The sequence below is a fragment of the Trachurus trachurus genome (assembly GCF_905171665.1).
Source record: "Trachurus trachurus genome assembly, chromosome: 5".
Lineage (NCBI taxonomy): Eukaryota > Metazoa > Chordata > Actinopteri > Carangiformes > Carangidae > Trachurus > Trachurus trachurus.
The window spans coordinates 20,870,755-20,889,299 of record NC_139896.1 but is presented as its reverse complement, the minus strand read 5'-3'; the positions used below and the strand labels follow the sequence as shown (position 1 = coordinate 20,889,299).

The 18,545-nt window shown below is 41.1% G+C and overlaps 1 protein-coding gene across 1 annotated transcript; it reads left to right on the top strand.

The window, feature by feature from the left end:
* Positions 1 to 561: 561 nt before the first annotated feature.
* Positions 562 to 11,408, top strand: matn4 (matrilin 4; the record flags this gene model as incomplete). The annotated part of the gene is made up of 16 exons (XM_083971699.1): positions 562 to 643; positions 2,458 to 2,633; positions 2,811 to 2,969; positions 3,155 to 3,386; positions 4,417 to 4,539; positions 4,775 to 4,897; positions 5,455 to 5,577; positions 6,698 to 6,820; positions 7,190 to 7,312; positions 7,647 to 7,769; positions 8,907 to 9,004; positions 9,160 to 9,291; positions 9,548 to 9,731; positions 9,814 to 9,966; positions 11,049 to 11,165; positions 11,350 to 11,408. The coding sequence occupies 16 exons, from the start codon at positions 562 to 564 to the stop codon at positions 11,406 to 11,408; spliced, it is 2,130 nt and encodes a 709-aa protein (XP_083827825.1).
* Positions 11,409 to 18,545: the final 7,137 nt, after the last annotated feature.

Below are 18,545 nucleotides of genomic sequence, written 5' to 3'. Positions count from 1 at the left end.
AAACTTAAAAAAGTATAAGCAGTTTTTTTGGTTGTTTGTTCAAAGTAAAATGAGAGTAGTGTCTTATCTGACAGCTCTGAGGTGACAAACTTGCTTAGACAAGAGAAAAATGACAGTTTGGGCAAAATTAATTACCTGGTTACTAAGTCATAATTAAAATCATCGTCTGACTTGTTTTAAAACAGGAAGTAAAGTGCAGGTCTTTCACATCTTAGTCCTACATTTGGTTGAACCATCCATTCACCCCTGCAGACTGTCATCAGATTTCTTATTTTGCTCTATTGGACAGGAGTCATAATCCTGCAGCCACTTGAGGGCGCTGTCATGTGTAAACAAACTGTCTGAGTGATGTACCTGAAAAACACCAGAGGTTCAGTTCACTCCCAACAATCAGGTGCAATGTGGTCACAACTCTCCATTTTACTACTGTACATATAACCTCTTCTGAATTTCTCTCTGCTCTCCCTCCCCCTCCCTCGTCACCCCTTCCCCTCACAGTTTAATCCAGCTCCAGCCGAGTCCAGCTGTGATCAACCCGTCTGCTAGATCAGTATCATCAGGATGAAGATGAGACAGTTCAGAGCTCTGAGTGGATTCATTCTGCTGACCCTGGCAATACTCGCTGCTGCCAGGCCAAAAGCAGGTCAGTCTCCTGATACAAAGACAAAAGACAGTTTGTGATTTTTTGTGTGTGTTTGTCTTCCTCTCAAATGGAAATCATGTAACTGAGCAAACAACATATCAAATGCTTAAAGTTGTGTGTTTCGGAATAAGAAAGAGTAGATTTAGAAAATCACTGGACATCAAACTGTGAACTTTCAGAAAGTCTGAGCACCCTGGTGGTGGATACAGAACAGGACTGTTCACCAGCATGTGAACCGTGGTCCTGACTGAACATCTGTGTCACCGCCACCAGAGCAACAACATCTCAGACAAACACGTGAGATCCGACAAAAACAATCCAGCCACAAACAAACATTAGCTGTCATATAGCAATGCTGACAATTAGCCAACTAACCCTAGCAGCACGTAATGAAGAGAGTCCATAGTTCAATAGTAAGTGACTATGATATGGAGCTGAGTGAAGTCAGAGCCTTCAACAGCTTGCTAGGGTTTATCTCACTCAGTCCAGACCAGTTTCACCTCCATGGTAGGAAAGAAATTCAGTCTGCTGGGACCAGAAACACTAACAACGGGCACACAGATGGACCGGTAACCGCAGTAATGGGGGGCGGAAAAAACTTGGATGTTTTGTCATCCAGGATCAGAGACTTGTTTGTTTGACCTACCTAGTCTGGTAGGTCACTTTAAGTTTCAACTGAACGTACTGCATTTTCCTATCTCATGTGAGGGCGTGAGCCTGTGTGTTTATAAAGGTGGGGCGAACCAATGGTTTAACAGGAGGTACTCACATGCACTAACATGCACGTGCAATTCACAAATACCACACAAAAAAGAGAAACAGACAAACTATGTCTCTACAGAGAAAACAGTTGCTGCTGTATTAACGTTTAAAATATCACCTATACAACTGTCTGAGGTGTGTACGTTTGGGATGTATCAGACCTACAATATACATCTGGATGTGGTTTAATTATGTCTGGAGCTGAAGGTCGACATGATTTATTTGACCTGACAATGAAGCAGACACATTTATAAGACATTAAAAATTCACATCTGTTTGAAACGTAAGATCCACAACAACCCCAAGTCTGCTTTTACTGAGACAGCCTCTTCTGTTTCAACTCCCAGTTTGGCCTTTGTAAAAGAAATCCTGGATGTGCACCAATCAAATAATCCATTCCCAACTCATAAAGCTACACCACTAACACAGCTCAACTCATACCTCATACTGCTGTGTTTTTGATCTGAGATGATGTTACACCGCAAGACCGCGTTCACAGCGTCGCCGACAAATAAAGACAAAACCAGGTGCAGAGTGGCAGCTCAGGTCCTGGAAACCTGAGTTCAGGTGGCAAATGATGTGAAAGTCACGCCAAATGAGTGAGCAAGACCTCAGCTACTATTACACACACGCACATACACACACCTACGATGACAGGAAGACGTTCATAAATCCAAAAAGGAAAATTTCCCTCCTTGCAGGTTACTGTATGTTCAGTAGGAGACACTGTTCACATGTCACATTATTCATTCAGCATCTTCACACCAGTGTTTCCTTGATGCAACACCTCATTACTCCAACCTGAAGTATGTGACGGATGTTATTCTATGTTTTCTTATAACCAGTGATGTGCCTCCCTGGTTCCAGCTGAAGTGTCAGTCAGTCACTGTAGTTTTTCCAAACGTTAGATTAAGAGGAATCGTTTATTTGACTCCTTGAGGCAGCAGAGATCAAATTAACTACAGCGAGTGTCTTCATGGCGCTGAAGGAACTCACTTTTGTGTTTTTTCATGGGATTTGTTGACCATTTCTCCTCTTACTCCTTCTCCCAGGCCCTGAGCAGAAATGTAAGTCTGGTCCGGTGGATCTGGTCTTCCTCATCGACAGCTCACGCAGCGTCCGGCCACACGAGTTTGAGACCATGAGAAAGTTCATGATCGACATTCTGGCCACCCTGGATATTGGACTTAACACCACCAGAGTGGGAGTGGTTCAGTACTCTAGCCAGGTAATGTAGGTGCTCAGCATCCAGACCTAAGAGAAATTTCGGAAATACCAGACAAATATATCTTCTTATGGATCAACATTTCAGAGAAAGTGTTTAAATATGGAGCTGTAAGAAATTACGATGTAATGACAGGAATTGCATCAACACTGTCTCTGACTCTTGGTCTCACCTGTGCAGGTCCGCAGTGAGTTCTCTCTGAAGACGTACGGCAAGCTGGATGCCATGGTGAAAGGCATCAATCAGATCATCCCCCTTGCACAAGGCACCATGACCGGGCTGGCCATCAAATACGTGATGAATAATGCCTTCATAGCAGAGGAAGGAGACAGGCCAAAGGTGAGATAAGATTCAGCATATCCAGACATAGAGTAGATCCTGATCTGACGTCAGCCACACAAGTTGACATTTTTGTGACGTTATGCAGAGACAAGTCATATCATCATTTAACTTATGTAGGCCTGTGATCAGGATTTTGTTCTTGGTCTCACCTTGACTCTGACCCAGAGGTTTCCTCCCCTCAGGTCCCCAATGTGGTTGTGATTGTGACAGATGGACGCCCTCAGGACCGCGTGGCCGAGGTGGCGGCTGAGGCCAGAGAGAAAGGCATCGAGATCTATGCTGTGGGAGTTGCCAGGGCCGACATGACATCACTGAGAGCCATGGCGTCCCCACCATTCGAAGACCACGTCTTCCTGGTGGAGTCATTCGATCTCATTCACCAGTTTGGCCTGCAGTTCCAGGACAAGCTCTGTGGTAAGGCTGCGGGGGAAAGGAAATAACCTCACTGTCTATAAAAACCCACAGTGTACCTTTGACATTTTAATCGTGGCATTCGACAAAACCATTTTTCAGCCTGAGTGGATCTTTATAACGAGGTTAGATGTCTGTAAAAGTGACTGTTCAGACAGATCAAGCAGTTTTTGGCTGGTGGTTCACACTTGGGTGAGTTCTATAATTTAGGTTTTATTACATGATTTCCTGTATCACAGTTCAGAGTTTCATGTGAGAACAGAACACAAACATTTTTACAGGCAAAAATAAAGCTCATAAAATACCTTCCCAGTGACAAAAGTAATTCTTTATGGATTCAATGTCACATTTAAAAATCCCCATTAAGACCTTGCCACTGAGGGATAATTTTTTATTTGACGTCATCTCAAAAAAACCTGCAGCCAAGTCTCTGCGACTGAAGTCCCAGGGTGTTGGCTTCACCTGGGGCAACAGATTCTCTGTGAGATTAAAAACAAAAACACTATTAATGTCTGGCTCCAATAATAAAAACCACTGTGCCCATCTAACCCCACAGAACTTTTGTGTTTCATAACAGAGGCCTCAAAACCCTTAAGAGCAAAATATTTCCTCAGACTGCTTTTATTCTAGACACAGACCTCAGTCGGAAAAGAAAAAGAGCAAAACCAGAGAAATTATTTGAAGGAATAAATTAAGGAAAAATGTACTTCATGTTTGTTTCTGAGGTACTCGGGTTCAGAGCAGGTTCCAATTCAGAGAAAAAGTATTTTCAAAAAGTTAATATACTGTATAATTAACTAAAGGTATTCCAACACAGCTGTTCTTCGGGTGATCTAATGATTAAAATATGTTCTTGTTAAATGTTCAAAATCAAAGGGAAATTCCACGCATTAGTCCCTCCCATCACACACCTGAATCTTCCAACAATGTCTGTGGGTAATGGGAGGGGCTCTGATGTTTAGGGGTCTGATGTTCACAGTTGCTTACGGTGAATCTTGCTGTGGGGCTGACATTGACCTTCCCTGTGTTGCAGGTGTGGATCTGTGTTTAGAGTCGGATCACGGCTGCGAGCACATCTGTGAGAGCTCCCCTGGCTCCTACCACTGCCTGTGTCTGCCTGGATACACCCTGAATGACGACGGGAAAACATGTGCAGGTGACGACCATTAACAGAATGACTCAAACATAAGAGTACAGACAATGGACGTTTATGATTAGTTTTACACTGGCGCTGATAATGTTCATAGACTTACCGGTTTTACAGCTATTACAGTTTATTATGTCACTGACTTCACACAAGGATGAAGAGTGAAATTTATCCCGGACCTGGCCTCAAAATACCATCCTGCATTCAAACAGTGACTCCTCATATCTTGATGTATGTGTTTCAGCCATAGACCTGTGTGCTGAGGGTAAACACGACTGTGAACAGATCTGCGTCAGCTCTCCTGGTTCCTTCACCTGCGACTGTAACAAAGGCTACAAGTTGAACGAGGACAAGAAGACCTGCTCAAGTCAGTCTCACATGTCAACACATTCATACAGACAACACGTAGAGGCTGTAACTCAAACACTTTATATCACAGATAAAAGCCTATAGGCATCGTAGTGACATGCATTGGCTTGGATTCATGTCATGTTCATTCATGTTGAAATGGACTGAACCTCGTTGAGTTGCTGTTTCCTGCTGCTTGATGAAGTTGAGTGTGGGTTTGTTCTATGTTCCTCCTGCTACAGTAAAAGGATGATGTGGATGTGAACTCATCTGCATATAAAACACCACGTTTGTATCCTTTTACACCTGTTTAGTTCTGCTGCTAGGACCAACTCTTTATTCACAAAGACTTTATTCACAAAGGTATTTTGCAAGCAAAATACCTGGCTATAAAGAGAAAAGTAGCTTTAACTTCTTATCTACTCAGACCTACATTACTGGAGTTGTAACAACTCTGCAATCAACTTTTCAGAATAAAAGCTTACAGGTGTTTTGTGAGAGAACATTGACACAAGCCCACACTTTAGGTCGCCTTTCACTCTGCTGCTTACGGCCTTGCTGCTTTCCTCCCCTCAGTGATCGACTACTGTTCGTTTGGGAACCACAGTTGTGATCATGAGTGTGTGAGTGTGCTCAATGGCTATCACTGCCGCTGTAACGAGGGATACAGGCTGCTGGACGACGGCAAGACCTGCCAGGGTGAGTGCCAGCATGAGAAGGGACTCGTGTTGTCCTCCACTAACATACAAGCATGATCTTATGTGGTGAATGTAAATGTGCCAGTGGAATAAGGTACAGTACATGCTAGATTCTGCACGGCCAGAGGATCCACCTGCTTGTAGTTAAGTTTTGTGCACTGTAAACTCAAAGCAGAATAATTATCAAAGCCTCAGTCCACAGAGAAATATGCACAGCCTGTATTCAGGAAGTGAGCCTTAAAACCAGCTGTCAGGACTTCTGTGACTTTGTGATATCACAAGAAAGCAGTCATTAAGCCCCGCCCACCTTGACCGTCTATCCAACACTTGCAGGGTTTGGTCTCTCTGAGTGCTCTCTGCTCTGTTTTTATTGGATCAGACCCACAACGTTTAAAACTTACATCACCTAAGTCCTATTGTACATGCAGCAACAAGAGCTACACACAGACTAATACCTGTATTCACAAACATGAATGATGTTTGCATGGGAATGGGTGCAACCAACATGATTACACTGTTGCATGTGTTACACACAAACACACACTCATACAGTATGCACACACACAGCAACACCTGCAGTTTGTGTCTTATTGTCAGAAAACTGTGAAATGAATACGATTTACAACCAAACACAGACGTTGCCCCTTGAAGACACAGATCTTCAAAGCACATTTAGCACACTGTGTAATTGTGTCGTCCATTTAACCCAAATACCACAGACACACTGTGTGCAGAGAGGGATTTCAAATAATAGATTGTGACAGCGCTGCTGCTTCAGCTGTTCTTGGTTAAACACCTGGTTTTCAACTTCCACTTGAATACACAAGGTCATTTACAGGTCACAAACAAGGTGATGTGGAAGTCAGAGTGAATTATAATCCTGGCCTCGTCTTTCTAAAATTTATATTCATATTACTAAACAAAAATCTTCAAATTTGTCTTTCTTTTGTAAAAATGCAACATGGATCTAACAAATAATAATTATCAAATATAAATTAACCTTTTCATATTGTTCCATGCAAAAATATTAAAAACCTTCCTGGAAGATTCATTTTCACAAGAGCAATACACACACTGACACACACACTTAAACTCAATGTGTGTGTGTGTGTGTTATTTAGCCATTGACCTGTGCGCTGAGGGGAAACATGACTGTGAGCAAATCTGTGTCAGCGCACCGGGCGTCTTCACCTGCGACTGCAACGAAGGATACACACTCAATGAGGACAAGAAGACCTGCGCACGTTAGTCAGGCCCCCTCCCTCTCTCTCTCTCTGTCTCACACACACACACACACACACACACACATACAGTGAGAGCACGAGGCCCCCACAGCAGGAGAGCAGACCATTCCTTCCTCACATTCACATGATTCAATGACCCCTTTGATGATCGATCAGTAATCTAAAAAGATCAAACAGACTCGACAGCGGGTGATCAGTCAGTAGGATCGTGCACCTCATGAATCCAAGAGGAAATATGAAATTAGTTTCACTCACAATCACATGCTTATAATCACACAATCACACATAATGTTCCATCACACCACTAATTACAAATGTGAAATACTGTGTAATATTTTGTGTGTGTGTGTGTGTGTGTGTGTCATTTAGCCATTGACCTGTGTGCCGAGGGCAAGCATGACTGTGAGCAGATCTGTATCAGTGCACCGGGCGTCTTCACCTGCGACTGCAACAAAGGATTCAAACTCAACAAAGACAAGAAGACCTGCACAAGTCAGTGAACATCACACACAAACACACAGCACTGTGTTGTCTCACTCTCGTCTCCACTTCAACATGTTTTTTTTTTAAATGGGACAGAAGAGTGAAACTACAACCTTAACTACAGCCTCTCTCAACCTGCAGGGTTTAAAATGACTAAAACATTGTTTATCCTGCTGCCATGTGTTCTGAGATTTGCTCTAAATAAACAACAGATTTTAGTATAAATGTTACACAACACTCATGGGAACGTCCTGTAGTTTTCAGAGCTGGTTTAAATTGTGTTTTGTGCATGTCTGCTCAGGTGTAATTTTAATGTGATGTGTTGTGAACTGGGTGCTTGTAGACATGGACCTGTGTAACACTGTGGAGCATGGCTGTGAGCACCAGTGTGTGAGCACCCCAGGATCTTACTACTGTATCTGCCCAGAGGGACGGCTGCTGCAGGATGACGGCAAGAGCTGCGGCAGTGAGTCCACTCCTGATATTGGTTTATCTGTTAAACATACAACCATGTGATCTGCTTGAACTGTAACTGACTCAGAACAACAGGTTAATCTCACATCACCGTAGTGTTGTCGATCCCTGCCATGAAAATCATGTCAGACACTTTAGTTTGCTCTGCTACAGGGGATTTAAGATCCCGTGGGTCCTGCAGGACCACACAGAGATGATGCAGGTGACAGCCATAGGGCAGGTCTGAGAGACACAGGAAGTCAACATCATCATCATCATCATCATCAGTGACCTGAGACTGGTCAGCTAATTAAAATCAAGTGAAGCACAGGACACAATAACAAAACACAGCACAGTAGATTTGACATAGTCCAAGTCCCTCGTTCGCTCTGTATAAACTGTGCTGCTGAGCACAATAAACCTGTTTTAAATTACTCCCAGATCAGTGATGGTGTGATGTGATCAGATGAGTCTAACCAAGGGGAAAAACCATTGAGTGTCCAGATTGTGATTGGAGTAGAAGAGGAGGGGGGGTGCGTTTCTCAGGGGATGAAATAAAGATGCATGAGACATGAAAACAACTCCCATACTGATGATAAAAGCAGCTCAGTTATGTCTGGGAGAACTTGGCTAGACCGAGACAGTGATAGTGATGATGATGATGATGACGATGGTGGTGATGATGATGGTCCTTGGATTTTTTTATCCCTGCGGAGTTGGAGTGAGACCCAAGTTCCTGCCAGTTACCTTCACACAACACCGTCCTGTGGCGATCACAGCCTCGTCCAGCATTCATACTGTAGCTGCTCCGCTCCAGCTGCCATTAGATGATCAACTGCAGCGCATCCACTGTTACTACGGCGACTATAATAATAACCAAAACAACCTGCAAGCAAAATACCTGACCGATGTTACTGTGTCTGAGTTAAACCAATACAGATACAAAATACTGGGAAAATATTAGCAATATCTTCTCAAATGAAAACAGCACTTATTCATTAATAAAGGACAGTGGACACGGATCAACAGTGTAGCAGTGCAAACGTGTGAGGTTAGCTTGTCAGTTAACCAACCTGAGAAAATCTATCTACTGTACATTACCAACACACTGGTTTAGTACCATATTATTTATCATCTGTCTTTCCATCAGCCTGCAAATCTGCCAACATTGACCTGGTGCTTCTGATTGACGGCTCCAAGAGCGTCCGACCTCAAAACTTTGAGCTGGTCAAAAAGTTTGTCAACCAGGTGGGACACACACCTAAAATACTTTCATATTTCATCACTGAATGTATTGATGGATTATAAATTCTTTAGGACATTTCTACAAAAAAAACGTCATAATAAGATGCACATGTGCAGCTGTGTCAGATAACCAACCCTCAACTGCTGCTGTGCCTCAGGTTGTGGACTCTCTGGACGTCTCTGCTCATGGGACCAGAGTCGGTCTGATCCAATACTCCAGCCGTGTCAGGACGGAGTTCCCCCTCAACATGTACCATTCTGCTGATGAGATTAAAGCTGCAGTCATGAAGGTGAAGTTGTCTGTTTCCACTCACACATCATCTTAAGTGCAGATATGTGACGTGTTGTTGTTCGCAAAATAAAACCAATGTGTCATCTTAAAGTTATTTAAATGTGGAATTGAAGCAGAACAGTATTCATTGGACGTGCACTGGGGCTACACCGTATAAATCATAATCAAAAACCTAATTAAAAGATACTTAGCCAGAAGAAACAAACATCTTTACCACATTATGTGTCCTCATCAATGTTCCTGTCCCTGTGTAGGTTGACTACATGGAGAAAGGCACCATGACAGGTCTGGCCCTCAAACACATGCTGGAGAACAGTTTCGCAGAGGCAGAGGGCGCTCGTCCTGCCAGCCGCAACATCCCCCGAATTGGACTGGTCTTCACAGACGGACGCTCCCAGGATGACATCACTGAGTACGCCAAGCAGGCCAAAGAAGCCGGTAAGACTCGGCCAGAGTGAGGGTCCATCCGGATTGAAGGTGAAGTTGAGGGTTTATGTCTGATGTGTGTGTTTGTGTTCAGGTATCACCATGTACGCTGTGGGTGTGGGAAAAGCTGTAGAAGACGAGCTTCGTGAAATCGCATCTGAGCCTGTGGAAAAACATTTCTACTACACCACCGACTTCACAGCTATCAGCAACATCGCTGAGAACCTCAAACTCAACGTCTGCCCAGGTACGACTGACACTCACCTGCACCCGAACGCAGCACAGGAAACAGCATGTTGACAACTCACAGGACCCACATACACAAAACTACTTATTCACACATTTGTCTGTTAATTGTTGAGTGTGTTACTTTAGTTCAACTTTAACCCTCCACTTCACATCTCATAGAGCCCCTAACCCACTATGTATTCTATGTGTAGACACATGTACTTTGAGTGATAGTTGAATGTTTGTTATTTGCAGATAAATATGCAGCTTATTAAAGCAGAAGTAAGCGATATTTTTGTGTTAATATAAGTCTTAAATAGTTATATCTTCCGACAGAAATCACTTACATAGAGTGTTTGGACCGAAACACGGGTCTGTCAGTCACTCTGCTCTGCTCTGAGCCGAGGAGAAAACTTTTCTTGTATCCTACAAGCTTTGTCCAATGAGGAGAGAGAACGGCATGAAGGGCTGTGTGTGCAGCCAAGGGATGCGCGTGAATGTGGTGACGTAGGGACGAGGACCAATAGATCCATGACGAGGGCGGGGGCTGCTAACTCCATCGGCTGACAAGAAGTAGCCAAAACGACCGGATCGCTTACTTCTGCTTTAAATATGATTCACTAAGTAGCTGACGTACTCAGACACATCTATTTTCATCTTTGTTGTTTTAAGTTTTGTCTACTTAAAATTAATTTTACATATTTTTTCATGCGTATCATTTCACTATCTTAGACATTATATGAAAAATATATACCTTACTTAGGTTCAATTATATTAAAAAAAAAAGAAAAAAGATGTGGTTTAACATGAAGTTAAAATCAGAAGTCACTGGTGACACAGTCTCCAGAGTGTGTATGTGCTGTGCTGTGGTGATGTTTTATTCTTTGGCTCCATCTACTGACGAAACATCAACATGACGGTTGGAGCCAATGAACTAAAAGCAGTAGTTTAGATTAGTTTTTTTTATATATCCCAAATTCAGCAGTAGTGCACCATATCCACATATATACACTTGGATATACATCTTATCATATCTCTCATTACGTTTAAAAAAAAATTAATAATCACACTGATCTGCTTGTGTTGTCTCTGTGTGAGCAGAGGAGAGTCAGGGGGAGATCGAGGTGAAGGACCCATGTGCCTGTGAGAGTCTGGTGGAATTCCAGCAGGCCACCATGAGCAGCCTGGAGCAGCTCACACAGAAACATATCCTTTATCGTAAATGTCTGCAGCCTGTTTTAACACCACCCTCAGCTTAATCTGCAATGTGTATGTTTTCAGTAATAACTAGTTTTGTTCTACAGATGTGGAGGGGAAATTGTAGAAGGTATTTGAGCCCAAACCATTTTGTGATGAGGTCGTCCTCCCTCATGTCTTTATTATTCCTTAATCCGTCGTCCACTGACTGGGATGACTGCTCGTCTGGAGCAGCTGGAAAACCAGCTTCTGTCCAGGAAGTGATCTGGTGATGAGAGTGAGCGACCAGGACGCCACAGAGGAAGAGGAAGAGAGTGAGGAGGAAGAGGAGGAGATGGAAGAGGGCACATCCCAGAAAGATCATTTACAGGGGAAATGAGAAACTCTTCTAATCAAAAGACAATCCAAAGTGTCTTCTCACAAAGCCTTTGTACCTTCACTAGATCTTTTGATCTCCATGTTACTGAGGACAACATTTATCTGAAAGCTTGTGATATAGATTCATATCTCGGGTATAGATGTAAATGGCCTGATTTGTACACTACAACAACACTACATCCATTTTCTGTTTGTTTGTTACAAGACAAAAACCAAATGTTTTCATAAAACAGACACCTATGACATTTCACATGTTCACCTCTGGAGAAACCTACAGTTCATCAACAGAAACAGAATTAGGGATTTAAAAAAAACAAGAGATTTAAGAATGTGTTATGAACCTGCTTATAACACGCCATTGCACTTCATCTGTGCAGTCAGATACACAAAAGGAATGTGGGCATGTTGTTACCAATGTACTGTTGATACAATGCAAAGTGAAAAAAATCAGTGTTCACTTACAGCCACACACCGTTTCTCTTAGTGCCCTGTTTATACTTGATCTGTTTTGTATGGTTTGTTAAATATGATGTATTTATAGCAGATTTTTTTTCTTTTGTACCAACAGTAGAATAGCAGATAATAAGGAGTAAGTAAAATGAAGTGTTGTTACCACTTGAGATATTAAACTGTTCATTGGGTCATTTTCAGATAAAATCATTACTTGTTTTCCTGTAGCAAAATAGTCATTAATGTCAGACGGGCTTTGTGGCGGGATAGCTGCTGAAGAGGAAACTTGGTTAGAGTTTGAAAAAGGGACGTTAGAAGTATAAAGCATCACTATTCATTAAGGCTGTGGTCTATTGTTGATTGAGGTGTTCATATTATAAGAAACAGTTGTATTTTAGTCTACTGAAAATGACCTTTCTTTAGTAAATAACATTTGCTCTTCTCTCTGCACTTTCTACATTTATTCTTGTGACCTTCACGTTGTCTGTGAGTTATTTTAGATTCAGGTCAATCACTTTGCGTTGGAGCCAGCTGCAGATTGCATTGCCTGCCAGTGTTGACTAGTGGGGATCCAAACCATCCCATTACAATAATGACTCTCGTGACATTTGTGTGTGTGTCAGTTGTACTGTGTCATCAGTCCAGAGAAGCTCCACCGGCCACTGTATGTAGGTTAATATGACCACCTCAACTGTGCTACATTTTCTGACTTTTACAGTTTTGTATAAAAAAAGAAGACCACCTCAAATTTATACCCCTATATATTTGAATGCCTGTATGTTTTTGTATATTTTCTAATAGCTCTACCTTTTTGTATTTTTCCAATGAATCCCTGTAATACAGCACAGAGGGCAATAAAAGTGAACTTTTCACTTCTGACTAATGTGTTGTTTTATATTTCAGGTTTAATTTTTCACTTTGGAATTCCATGTTTCTAGGGCCTTGGGTTATTATTGTGTGTGTGTGTGTGTGTGTGTGTGTGTGTGTGTGTGTGTGTGTGTAGCACAGCTGCTACGTATCAAACCAACATTTACATTTCCAGTAAAGCTGTCTATCAGGTCTGTAAAACTAGACAACAAGCTGCTGTGGTGGATACGATGTGGTGTTGATTACATCGGGCTTCGAGAAAACTTTTTTTTTTCCAAATCAAAAATCAACCATTATAAAATCTGAGCAAAGTCGAGCAAACACAGACACTGCTTGACCAAAACATGGTTGTAAATTTCCTCTTACCTTTGCTGTTTTGCCGTGAAATGTTTGTTTTTTGGGTAAATCCACAATATTTCCAGTTTGACCTTCGACCGGTGTTACATATAAATCGGTCCAGCTGCGACCGACCCGGGGGGGACCTTTACGAGCGCCGCACACAACAGCCCGCATGTCACACATTTCAGGATTCTACTGATTCTTATTGGCTGCCAGTACTGTCAATCCAGAGCGATGTGTCCAGGTTCGAAAGAGCTGTCAATCACTCGAATCAACCAATCCGCGGCAAAGATAGGGCCCGGCGTAACTGCACCCAAATAAGCAGGTCAGTGCAGAGGGACACAGATAAGAGGGCCTAGAAAGTAGGTGTTATTTAGTCCCGGTTGATTCTTTTCAGTTAGTTTATGCAAATTGGGTGAAAATGAAGATTAAACAATTTATAGTCGCAGGTGGTTCCAAGTTGTGCCGAAATAAAGTGAAGCAGTACAAGTTTTGTACTGCTTCACTCTATCAGAATCAACCACTGCAGAGCTTTAGCAGCATCATTCTGAAGGACAATATGATTTTTTTGTTTTTTTTTGTGGGGGGGGGGGCAATTTCTAAATTTTTTCCCTTTACTATGACACCAAAAGTATTCAAATAGACCTTGTGGTTGCAGAGATATACTTTATTATGAATATGCAATTTTCAAGAAAAGGCCTATAGAAAACAGGCTTGGTTCTCATCACTAGGTTCAAGTCAATATTATTGTTTTTACCAAAACAACAGGAGGAAAAGGGACGACAAAACACTCAATAATGGCCAGAGGTGTTTTTCATAACATCACTGAGAAGAGGACCCTTCATCATTTTACTTTATAGTCCCTCCAGGATTTCGCAGGCTTTTTTTGTGATTGTTGCGGCCTAAAATGCCTGATTTTGCGGCCACATTTTGAAAAAATTGCAATGCATGTTGCAATGTTTTAAGGGCTTTTGTTGCGATTAAATTGCGGGAGACAGCGAAAGTTGCAAAAAAAAAGTTGCAGTTTTGTTTTAAATAATTAAAAATCAAAGGAAAATTGAAAATTTTGAAATGTTACAAAATAATGTGAGGTCCTGTTATCCCAGCAATTTTCAACTTGTTAAGAAAGGCACAGGGAAATTACACAGAGTTGAAAGTTGTTTTACTTTTAATTAAAATGTCTGTGTAAAAAATTGCTGTAAAACAACTGTTGCCATTAAAACAGTCCAGTCTTTGAATAAAAAGGGGAGGCTGGCTACTCAAGTTCAGGGCCAGGGCCTTAGGATGGGGGAAGGGACACCTGGCCGCCGGCTGCTCTGCTCCGGCCCTGCAGTGGCGCACTCACTGGATTCCCCCTCGGCGAGTGCTGCGGTGCGGGGGGCGGACACACAGGCTCGGGTGGTCAAGCAGGACAGCTCACACACTCAACACGTTCAACTCAGCCCGTGTTCCTTTACTTATCACTTTGTGCACATTGAGTCAAGTTTCTTGCCGTCAGCCCAGCCACGCTGTTCCTCCATGGACTGGATTGGATGGATGGATTTCTAAATAGCCTTAGACAGCACAATATTACAGTGTTCATGTTAGTGAAGTGCCAGTTAGTCAAAACAGCAGCTCGGAGGGCAGATCAGATGACCTCTGGTGGTCCGTGATGGATCAACGGAGGCCACATGATGTTGAGTAAAGACTGTGTGTGTTAGGACAAGTTAGACAAAGTTTAACGAAGGATACCTGTTTTCTCCTGCTGTGTGAGAGTGTCAACAGTGACTTTTTTACCTGTGACCTCCGCAGCCTTTGGTGTGGGATTATTAAACCACAAATAACAATAAAATATAATAATATACAATATTTAAAAAAAAAACGTTCATTTCTGAAAAACTAATACATGAAATTAAAACACATAATCCAAAACTGAGATCACTAACAATTTTAAAACAGGGTAAAAACAGGAAATAGTGGTTGATGAACTATAAAGAACTCAAACCATTCCACTAAACTTTTCATTATGAGACACTTTTTTTGCAACTCAGTTTTCAACAGTGATATGAATCCAGGGGACAAAAGTCTATTCTCAATAGGTTTATTAAGTTTTTTTTTTTTCTTTTTGAAGAAGTCATAACACTTGAAGGATCAGAGCTAATTCCTGGTGGATTTAAGAGCAGCTCCACAGGGAGCAAACAGAAGCGTCGTTACTGACGATGACATTAAACACATTTTCTCAACAGACTCTGATGCAAGACGTGTTTGTTCCAGAAGTTTCTTTCTCTTTAACAACCAAAACTTAGAGGAAGAAAAAAGTCTGACTGAGACTGGTGAGTTTGGTAAATGGCAGTTGGGCTGCAGTGAATTACTGTTAATAATTTACAGAATAAAGTGAACAAATCCCACATATTTCACATTTTAAATAAATTGATTCAGGAAATAAGAAGACCCTTCACATCTACCTCATCACATACAGTATCCTGTTTTTTGTGACCAACAATCTTAACCCGTTTGCTTGAACATATAATATATTATTGGATGATCAAAAATGTTGGACAATAATTTTTAATTAAATCCCTTATCAATCGACTACTCATGTCCTGTAATTGTTGGTTTGCACAATATGGAAAATTCAAGTGAGTTTGATGGATTCATTATAAAAGCAGAAAATTGAAGCTGCTGAAAATGACAAACAGATGATGATGTTACTGTACATGATGTAACAACTTCAAGGAAAACTTTTTGTCATCACAACAAGATCTGATTTGCTCCAAAGTTCCTGTTTGTTTTAAAGTTGAAGTTCATCAAAGAGCAAGTGAGTGAGGTGAGGAAGACTATGGCCCTGCTGGACTAACAGTCCACAGTGAATACTGTATGTCTCTCTACAAACAACCTTGTTGCTTAATCAGCTGTTCTCTACTAACAATGAGGCAACTTGTTTTTAATTTACTAAAAAAAGACATTTTGATTTAATGCTCATCTTAAATGTCACAGCTAAAACAGTCAGTGTAACTGAAGATTATTTAATGAGAACGATGAGAAACTCTCTCAGAAGACATGTCTAATAAATCCCTTTGATGCTGCGTGTGTATGTGTGTGTACTGCACGTTCATAACAAGCTACCCAAGAGTGTGTGTGTGACCTTTAACATTGGGCCTAATGAGGGCAGATGAGATGGTTTCTTGTTCTGTATCCTGTAGTGTGACTCACTTCCTCAATACACCGAGGGTTAGTGAAAATGTCAGCAGGTCCCAGAGGTCCTTCCTGTGGAAAGTGCAACAGAAGTCTTGACAAGAGTAAGTTAACACAGGCAGGTGAAAAACTTTGGAGAGTGAAGAGAGTGTAACTGAGTCATTAAACAGAAAAACTATGAATTTCTGCTTCTTGGTTGGAAAAAAGTTACAGGAAACAGAGACATCAAAACGAAATATTCATCAGAGTGCAGATTACTTCACACTTCTTTTTTACCTCCTCCCAATACAACAAACACAGCTCTTCACCCTTCCACTCCCCTTTATAATACATCCTTCCACCCATTAGTTTAACTTTCTAAACAATCAAAATCAAGTGAGAGTTTGTTTGGATGTGATCAGGTACAGTGCAGCTCTGTTTTGAACAGAATTAAGACCAGAAACGAGAAGCAGACTAGAATCACCATCTCATGGTCATACCCTTCATTCTGTATATCCAGAGGCAGAAAATATGAACCAGTGTGAAGTTTGAAAAGTGATTTTTAAAATCTTAAGTTATGGGGAAGTACCATACAGACCTTAACCTTTGACCTATGAAGGGTTAATAGGTTTGTCCTTAAGTCCTGAATATTTGACATTACTGACACATCGTGTCCATGAGAATAAGTATGTTGATAGTATCTGTAATAAACTAATATCAGATTTGGATATGACCTCTGTATCAGTCGACCTGTAATCTGAACATTACAGTAACTGATGGAATGCTTTTTTCTTTATGTTTCGTTATTACGTAATTTGACAGGGACAGTTCAAGACTGAAAGGGAAGTTGGCCTTGAACCCTCTAAGTGGCTTGTTTTCTTCCAGGTGAACACCAGGGTGCCCGAACTGAGGAAATCCTTGTTCACAATCAGTATTACACAACACCACCCATGATAATGTTTCATAAACATGTAAAATCTGAATGAACAAATTCCCTGAGGTTTGATTCTGGAGAATTTGACACTGGAGAACTCTACAAGTTACTGGCATCCATCCATGAATCCTGACAGTTTTGACCTCTGGCCTTTGCCAGTTAAAACTATATATTTTTTTATACAGAGGTTGGGATGGGGACTTTTGGTGAAAAGGTAGACAATTGTTAAAGTGTTTACAGCTGATTCTGAGTTTATATGTTTGACAGTTTTTTAGATAGATAGATAGATAGATAGATAGATAGATAGATAGATAGATAGATAGATAGATAGATAGATAGATAGATAGATAGATAGATAGATAGATAGATAGATAGATAGATAGATAGATAGATAGATAGATAGATAGATAGATAGATAGATAGATAGATAGATACCACCTGTGGGGTTGGGTGGTGGGGACCAACACAAGTCACATCATTAATTTCATAGTTTAAGTGAAAACTAAAAGTAAACATGCAAAAGCCAATTTAATCAGAATATGATGGATTTTTTTGTATATTGTGCAGTCTTACACGTACTTTCATATTGCAGGTGCACACACACATGCATGCGGGCGCGCACTCACAAATCCTTTGACAATTTCTAACCGAACCACATAAAGTCTGATACTTCCCTGAAGCTGCTTGCTGGTGTGGCGATGTAAATACTTTGACAGGTAAGCACAGGTAAGCTCTGTGCTGTCATGTGGCTTCAAACATGTCACATTAGAAATGAATGAAGTATTGAAACAATAATGGCTTGACTTTCTCACCATTCATGTTCCATATTCGAGCACAATTGATCCTCTTTCATCCGTTCATAGATGTTTCACTCATGTATAATGTATTTATTTATTTCACTTTCATTTGCAAAGTTTGTTATTGAAATTCTTATCCCTTACTCTGATTCTCATAGTTCTGCTCTGAGACTGTTGGATGAAGCAAAACTTCAGACACAAACGATCTTGACTGAACAGACACTTAAGAAATGACTGAAAGGAATAATTTCTTTCACTTTAAGGACACTGAATGTTTAATGTTGAGTTGACCTGATCAAATAATTCTTCTCTGATTGTCTGAATAATAATGCATGGTTTTAATTCACTCCAGCAGTTTCTAAAATTGAGACAGTTTTTTCATGTGAACATGATTTATAATGGACACTAAAGATAAATACTAAATAAATACTGCTAATCCCATTGAAACAATGTATATCTGACTCACCATTGAGGCTTTTTCTC